Consider the following 8469-nt stretch of genomic DNA (forward strand, 5'->3'; position numbering starts at 1 on the left):
CATCTGGCATTGGGTGAGCTGCCTGGAAGTGTCCCTGTTCCCTACTGTTGCTTACACGTGTGCTTATATGCCACGCTCATAGACGAGGCCCTGCACGCCTGCAGGCGCTGTGTGCAGAAGCACAGTACACACCTGACCACGTGCACTCTACCGGGGGGCTGACCCAGTGCCTGCTCGGCCCTGGCCACTGTCCCTGGCCACTGTCCGGCCTTTCAGCCGTGGTGCCTGCCCTCCTTTGTGCCCCTGGCTGCCCCCATGTGGCTGCCCGGTGATCAGGAGCCCTGTGCCCTCCCCCCCCAGGCCTGACAGGCATCTGGCCCCTTCCCACCTCACCCCTGCACACCTCTGACCCTTGGGGGGACGGGACTCTGGATGAGTGGGCAGTTGTGTGTGGCTCCTCATGCCCCTCTACCTCCATCCAGAGGAGGCCAGCAGCTGGCTCCTTGGCACCGCCAGCCTCCAGTCCCCAGAAGCCCTCCTGCCTGCCTGGCAGAGCTTCCACCGGAAGCACCCTGTTTGCCAGTTCTCAGCAATGCCCCCCCCGCCCCCAACTGGGGACAGGAGGGAAACCAGGCGTGTTGGGAGTGTCCTGCCAGTGAGCTAGGCTGCGTGGAGCTGCTCTGCCTCAGCCACTCCTCGGCCCACGGTCCTGAGGCCAGAGCAGGTGGGGCGTGACCAGCCAGGTGCCTCCTGTCTTGGAGTCTGTATGTTGTAGCCAGAAGAGAGGCGTGTGCTGGTGTCAGGAGACCTGGGTTCTGTGATGGTGCGACCTGGGTCAGGCCATTTCCTGTCTCTGGGGTTCCAGCCTCTCCTGTACACCGAGGGGCTGGGCAGGATGACCTCAGAGGGCCGTTCAGGACCCTCGGAACCTGAGGGCTTGTGGCTGGAACGTGGTACCTGAGGACGCTGGCCCCCTCGCTCTCTGCACCGTCTGAGCTCTGCAGGAGAGTCAGACCTTGAGGGAAAGCAGTCCCCGGGCCACCCTAGGGAGGGCCTCCTTCCGCCTCAGTCACGGTGGGCACGGCCAGGGGAGGGACTGGCAAGGGACGCACCCTCCCTTTGTGAGGGTGGTGTTTCTGCGGCACCCAGGGCACAGGTGTGAGAATCACTTTTCCCAGGTGCTATGGGCCCCTCAGACCTCGTCCTGATGGTGGAGACAGGGCTGAGCAGTTGGGAACAGCCTCAGGGTCAGGAGGAGTGGGATGGGCCTCACCCCTCAATGCCATGGGCCTCACCCCGACTGCTCCTGGGCTGACCCTAAGTGGGCCAGGTCTTAAGCTGTCTGTGGTGAAGACATAGGGATACTGGCCTCCAGTGAGAGGCTCTAGAGGTCAGAGGACCATAGCAATGAAAGGCCAGTGCCCAGTGCCCCACAGCCACGTGATGAGGCGGGGAGCCCAGAGATCACGGGTCTGAGGGTGGGCCTCACTGAAATCCCCATCTCTCCCTCTCTCCTGCTTCGTTTCCCACGGCCTGCTGCTGCTCCCGATCCCCAGGAGGTGGAGGTGAGTACTGCCTGGGCCCAATTGCATATGATCACTCTGCAGCCACATGCTCCACTCCCCCCTCCTCTCTTTGCACCCTCACCCTGACTTCCCTGTAGCATTCAGTGTGGGATTGTCCGGGGGGTGGGGGGGAGAGATGGGGAGAGGATGGGGGTGGAAAAGGAACTTATGGGAGAAGCTGGAAGGGATTCTGGACATGGGTTTAGGGGTTTGGGGGAGGCCGCTGGCAGGGCCTGGGTGGACAGGGGTCAACTGAGCAGCCACCAAGATGGTGAAAAATTTACATGTGCAAGCAGTAGCCCAGCCCTGTCCTCCCTGGGCCTGGAGTTGAATCTCCACTCTGAGGTGTGAGTCTTAGCCCTTCCCTTCTCCTCCCCCTCTGTCCTTTCCTAGGATGATTACATCAAGAGCTGGGAGGACAGTCAGCAAGGAGATGAAGGTAACATGCCCCTGCCAGGCCAGGGAAGGTGACTGACACCCAGGAAGCCTTGAGGCCAGCGGGCAAGTCCTGACCCTGGGCAGCCAAGGAGCTGAGGGGCTCTGGTTATCAAGAGCTGCTGGAGGCAGGGACTTGGGGGCTCAGAAGCGAGGCTGGGGGCTCCCGGGATCTCTGGCACTGACTCCCAGCTGACCTGAGTTCTGACCGTGTGCCTGCAGCCCTGGACACCACCAAGGACCCCTGCCAGAAGGTGAAGTGCAGCCGCCACAAGGTGTGCATCGCCCAGGGTTTCCAGCGGGCCATGTGCATCAGCCGCAAGAAGCTGGAGCACAGGTGAGCGGTTTGGGGAGGCGGGAGCCCTGGAGAGGGTTTGCTTCAAGAGCGAGGGCTTGACACCCTCTCCCATGTATTAGTTACCTATTGCCGGGAAACAAACGACCTCAAAACGTAGTGTCTTAAAGTAACAAATATGTGTTAGCTCACATTTTATGAGGGTCAGAATCTGGTTCTGTCAGATGGTTCTGGCTCAGGGTCTCTCACGAGGTTACAGCCAAGATGCTGGCAGGGCTGTATCATCTGAAGGCTGGACTGGGGCTGGAGGATTCACCCCCAAGCTCCCGGCACAGCTGTTGGCCAGAGGCCTTTGTTCCCAGTCACAGTGGGCCTGTCCGTAGGGATTCTTGAATGTCCTCACACCATGGCATCTGGCTTCCCCTAAGGCAGTGGTCAGCAAACTCATTAGTCAACAGAGCCAAATATCAACAGTACAACGATTGAAATTTCTTTTGAGAGCCAAATTTTTTAAACTTAAACTATATAGGTAGGTACATTGTTATTAACTTAATTAGGGCACTCCTAAGCTGGCCTTTGCTAAAAACATCCTCAATCTGAGGGGTCGACCTCAGCGAACGTACCCCCACTTCTTCTAACACCACTTATTCAAAATAGACTCGCCCAGGCTGAAAACTGACTTCTGTGCATGGGCCACGAAGTTTCAATCGCACTGTACGTGTGTGCCCGCACGTGGTATTTTGTGGAAGAGCCACACTCAAGGGGCCAAAGAGCCGCCTGTGGCTCGCGAGCTGCGGTTTGCCGACCACTGGTCTAAGGTGAGCCACCTGGGGAGAGAGTGAGCAAGGGGGAAGCCACATCGTTTATGACCCCGTCTCGGAAATCCCGCGTTACTTCTGCCACTTCCATGTGTTAGGAGCGAGTCAGAAGTACTGCCACTCTCCAGAGGCGGAGAATTCAGCTCCATCTTTTGAGGGGAGGAGTGTTAGAGAATCTGTGGACAGATTGAAGGCCACCACACCGAGAGATCGGTCACCAGACCTGTGGGCCCTGGGAAAGTCCTGGCCCTTCCCTGGGCCTGGGCGTCCGCATCTGTGAGACACATAGGTTGGCCCGGATCACTTGAGGTTCCTTCCAGCTCTGACCTGCAATGACTTCAGGAGAAGGTTAAGGTTGCAGCTTCTGAGGCTCGAGGAGGGGGGAGGGGCATTAGAGGCCTTAACTGTAGCCCAAGGACAAGACCCTTCCTGGTGCCAAGACGCCTAGTGAAGGTCCCAGTTCCCTCCCCTCTTTTTCTTCATCATAGACTCAGAGACCAGAGACTTGGGGTTAGCTTTAGCTGCCCACAGGGGCCGGCAGGCAGTGTAACCTGTGAAGAGAGCCCAGTGACGGGCCACTCCAGCGAGCCCAGGCCCTGTGGCAGGGGCTGTGTGGGAACTTTGGACCAGGACTGTCACACTTTGCAGAATGCCCAGTGGTGAAAGGCCAGGAATGCAGTCTTTTATGTGAACTCTTCTATTTTGTATATAATTCAATTAAAAACACAAACTCTGATGGCCAAATAAAATGAGTCTGCAAGGCAGATATGGCCTGCGGCCCATCAGTGTGCAACCTCTGATTGGGTCTGACCCCTTAAGCGAAGTGTGACCCCCTTTTACGTCTTACAGCAGAGCCTGGAATTGCTGCCCCAAGGCCCTGCTGACTCAGTAACCCCACAAAGGGGAGGGGAGTCTATGCCATGTGAGCGGGAGGGTCTGGCTGGAGGTGATGGGGTGGCTGGCGCGGGCAGGGGCACGGCTGCATCTACTCTGGATTGCCGGGACCAGTTCTTGTTGGGACCCGTCTCCTGAGCCCTCTCTCTCCCTGCCCTCTCTCATTTTCACCTCTATCCCGTGCCTTCCCCACCCCTCTCCTCCTGTAGGATCAAGCAGCCTGCCCTGAAACTCCACGCAAACAAAGATACCGCCTGCAAGCCCTGCCACATGGCCCAGCTGGCCTCCGTCTGCGGCTCTGACGGCCACACTTACAGCTCCGTGGTGAGGAACCCTCACCCCATGGGGATGGGGGTGGGATGCACTTGAGGCCACAGGGAACAGAGGACTGAACAGCCATCGGGGCCTCCTGAGGGACTTCCAGGGCAGATAGGGGTCCTGCATTCAATGTAGCCAATCAGAGCAGGAGCACCTGAGCCCTGGGCTGGGGCTACCGAGGTTCTGCACCAGACCCTGCCCCAGGTCTCAGGCAGGTGCAGGCAGGGGGTGGGGCTTGGAAGAGGCAGGTGGGCAGGTGACAGGAGTTAGAGCAGTGGTTCTCAACCTTCCTAATGCCATGACCCTTTAATACAGTTCCTCATGTTGTGACCCAACCATAAAATCATTTTCGTTGCTACTTCATAACTGTAATTTTGCTACTGTTATGAATCGTAATGTAAATATCTGATATGCAGGACTTAGGCGACCCCTGTGAAAGGGTCGTTCGATCCCCAAAGGGGTTGCGCCCCACAGGTTGAGAACCGCTGAGTTAGAGTAAAGGAGGAAAGAGCCTTCTGACAGTCCCAAGGGCTGTGGGAGGAAGGAGCTCTGTGGTCCAGTGACTGGGGGAGAAGGACAAGCTCTCCACCAGCAGGTTCCACATGGAGGGGATGGGGCTCACCAGCGAGCCTGGGCATCCTGGGGCAGAGGAATTACCCTTCCAGGAGGTGACGATGTGGGAAGGAATTCCCACCTTATGGGGTTTTGTGAGGATTAAATGATACAATGTCTGTGAAAGCATTTTATAAACGTTAAAAGGCCATGGAAGTACGGTGCTAACTGTGAGTGCTTCTAGCAGCCACGAGGAGTTGGGGGTTTGGAGGACGCTGACTGTTGGCTTGGGTTGGGATCTAGGGCTTAAGACGCCTTTGGGGGAAACGTGCAGATTTAAGAACCGGTCCGCCCTCCCTGGGGGTGATGAGTGAAGTAGGGTGGGGATGAAGTCACCCTTTAAGGGAGGGAGAGGAGAGAATAAAGCTGGAGGCTGAGGCCAGGAGCTGCACCGAGAAGGCAGGGGGAGACCAAGGAGACAGGGGCTGACAGAGGGCGCGGGAGTCGGAGAGGGCTATGGTCTGAGGGTCAGGGTGCTGCCCTGTGGGAGGTAGAGGCACCAGGAGGTCTGGCTTCCATCCCAGGCCCTGAGCCTCTCTGAGCTCCCCATGTTCTCTGCTGAGCACGAGAAACACAGTTCTCTCCCAGAGCTGAAGGGACCACGCGAGATAATGCTGGAGACAGCACTCCGCCCGCCTCGCCTTACGCAGACACCACCAGGGGAAAGCTTTAAGGGCAAGGAGTGGAGGGGGGGGGGGTCCCTCAGCAGCTGGCGTTGGCTAACAGCTGCAGCCCAGTGGTTTCAGTGAAAGCTCAAGAATTAGCAGATGTTCGATAGCCGCAGCTGTTTGTTGTCAAGAGAGCTGAGCAAAGCCCATGGAGGTGGCCGTGGGAAGGCCATTGAGGGAGGGGGCCAGCAGCCAGTGACCCAGGGACCAAGGGACTAGGGTGAGTGGGAGGAGAGGCCGTGAGAGCAAGGAGAGGGTGAGCAATAGCTAAACAGGGCAGGTGGGTGGCTGGGGGTGAGAGGATGAGGACATGGGTGTCCTGGGAAAGAGAAAGGTGCAGAGAGGGCAGTCTGGTGCCGAGTGGGGCTCTTGGGCGCCTTCCATTGCTAAGCCCTTCCTGGGCCTGCTGCCCCTGCACTGTGCGCCCTTGGCCACCAGAGGGACCAGGTGGGCTGTTCATGGGCGCTCTCCTCCTGTCAGTCATGGGGAAGGCAGATGTGGCTGCCAAGTAGATGCCCCCAGCTGCAGGGCACCCTTGGGTGAGACCCCATCGCCCACTGACCTTTCGCCTTGAGCAGTGTAAGCTGGAGCAGCAGGCCTGCCTGAGCAGCAAGCAGCTGGCTGTGCGATGTGAGGGCCCCTGCCCCTGCCCCACGGAGCAGGCCACCGGCTCCACCACGGATGGCAAAGCAGGTAATGCCGAGTGCCGGGCCACAGCCAGGGTGGGCGGGCCGGGTCTCCCCGCCAGGGCTCCGGGGTGGTTTGCAGAGCAGCAGGGAGAAGTGGCACAAGCAAGGACAGGCCTGGGGGTGGGCTGGCTGGTTAACAGAGCAGGAGGGCTTGGGCCACAGCCACAGGGAGCCTGTGCTGTGTGTTTAGTGCTGGGGAGTGAGGGGCAGGAAGAAGGCGGGGAGAGGGCGGGGAGGGAGCCTCCAATTTCTAGCTCCCTTTCTACAGCATCCCTGACAGCTGCCCGCCTCCTGGCCTGTAGGGCAGCATCTCAAGCTAAGATCATGCTTCACTCACCTCCCCCCGCCCCCACTCTGTCCTGCAGAGACCTGCACGGGTCAGGACCTGGCCGACCTGGGGGATCGACTGCGGGACTGGTTCCAGCTCCTGCATGAGAACTCCAAGCAGAACGGCTCAGCCAGCAGCGGAGGCGGCCCGGCCAGTGGTACAGGAGCCCGTTGCTCTGCCTGGGAGGAGGGGGGAGGTGGGGAGACAGGTGTGCCCTGGGGCCAGCCCGCCTTGTGCTCCCTCCTGCTAGACCAGGGGTGGGCAAACTTTTTGACTCGAGGGCCACAATGGGTTCTTGAACTGGACCGGAGGGCCGGAACAAAAGCATGGATGGAGTGTTTGTGTGGACTAATATAAATTCAAAGTAAACATCATTACATAAAAGGGTACGGTCTTTTTTTTTTTTTAGTTTTATTCATTTCAAACGGGCCGGATCCGGCCCGTGGGCCGTAGTTTGCCCACGGCTGTCCTAGACTCTGAGCCCCTAAAAGAGCCTAAACCTCAGAACAGGAGCAGCAGATTCAGGTTAGCTAATAGGAAGAACATCTTTTTTTTTTAAAAAGTTTTTTTTTATTGATTTCAGAGAGGAAGGGAGAGGGAGAGAGAGATAGAAATGTCAATGATGAGAGAGAATCATTGATCGGCTACCTCCTGCACACCCCCCACTGGGGATCGAGCCAACAACCCAGGCATGTGCCCTGACCGAGAATTGAACCGTGACCTCCTGGTTCATAGGTCAATGCTCAACTGCGTAGCAACACTGGCTGGGCAGAAAGAACTTCTTCAAATGGGTAGGGAGAGCTCTGGCTGGTGTTGCTAAGTGGTTAGAGCACTGGCCTGGGCACCGAAGGGTTGTGGGTTTGATTCCTGGTTAAGGGCATGTACCTGGATTGCAGGTTAGATCCCCGGCCCGGATGGGGTGTGTGCAGGAGGCATCCACTCAATGTGTCCCTCTCACAGCGATGTCCCCCCTCTCCCTCTTCCCTTCCACTCTCTCTAAAAATCAGTGGAAAAAATATCCTTGGGTGAGGATTAACAACAACCACAAAAATCTGTAGGGAGAGCTGAAATGTAGCCAAGAGCAGGTAAGGAATTATTTTCTCTGAAGGGCTTTCAAACAGGGTTTTGATGGTTTCGGTGCAGTTCTAGGTGGAGGCAGAGGGATGGATCTGGCCTGAACCAGAGGGCTGGGGCTCGGAGCGGTGGAGGGATGGACGGATGGACGGATGATGGATGGACGGATGGGCGGGGCTCTTTACCTTGAGCATGGTGGAACCTTGGTCTTCTCCCCAGGCCTGGACAAGGTCCTGGGCGCCAGCTGCAAGGACTCCATCGGCTGGATGTTCTCCAAGCTGGACACCAGCGCCGACCTCTTCCTGGACCAGACGGAGCTGGCCGCCATCAACCTGGACAAGTACGAGGTCTGCATCCGCCCTTTCTTCAACTCCTGCGACACCTACAAGGACGGCCGCGTCTCCACCGCCGAGTGGTGCCTCTGCTTCTGGAGGGAAAGTGAGTGGCCCTGGCTGGGCCCGGCCCCCCGCCCCCGGCTCAGCTCCCGCCCCCGCCCCAGGCTCCCTGTGGGGTCGGAGGGGCTCTGTCCTGGTCAGCCCACCCGCCCCTGGACTCTCTCAGTGAGGCCAGCACGTAAAGTCCCTCCTTGGCAGGCTGCCAGGTGAGTCCTGACGCTTATGCAGTTCGCCTTCTTAAAGGAAGAGCGTTACCAACAATCCATGTATCATTTCTGGGGACCCGTGGAGGGTGTTGGAAGGGGCGGGAGGGCCTGAAGCTAAAGCAGCTTGGGACTTGGGCTTCTCCATGATTCCACTGTGTGATCCTTAGCCTCAGAGATGTTGCATCAGATACTGAAACCCAAACAACTGCTACAGGGGATCACTTGCACTAGG

The 8469-nt window shown here is 58.2% G+C and overlaps 1 protein-coding gene across 1 annotated transcript in view; it reads left to right on the plus strand.

Annotated features, from left to right (window-relative positions):
- Positions 1–400: 400 nt before the first annotated feature.
- The window catches only part of SPOCK2 (SPARC/osteonectin, cwcv and kazal like domains proteoglycan 2), a 14524-nt gene continuing 6455 nt past the window's right edge, over positions 401–8469 (plus strand). Inside the window, exons 1-7 of the mRNA XM_023755139.1 lie at positions 401–595; positions 1899–1944; positions 2163–2277; positions 4157–4271; positions 6124–6238; positions 6600–6719; positions 7856–8074. Of these exons, the coding sequence (XP_023610907.1) occupies positions 401–595; positions 1899–1944; positions 2163–2277; positions 4157–4271; positions 6124–6238; positions 6600–6719; positions 7856–8074 (925 nt within the window). The remainder of the gene's footprint in view (positions 596–1898; positions 1945–2162; positions 2278–4156; positions 4272–6123; positions 6239–6599; positions 6720–7855; positions 8075–8469) is intronic.

The sequence above is a fragment of the Myotis lucifugus genome, unplaced genomic scaffold (assembly GCF_000147115.1).
Source record: "Myotis lucifugus unplaced genomic scaffold, Myoluc2.0 scaffold_69, whole genome shotgun sequence".
Lineage (NCBI taxonomy): Eukaryota > Metazoa > Chordata > Mammalia > Chiroptera > Vespertilionidae > Myotis > Myotis lucifugus.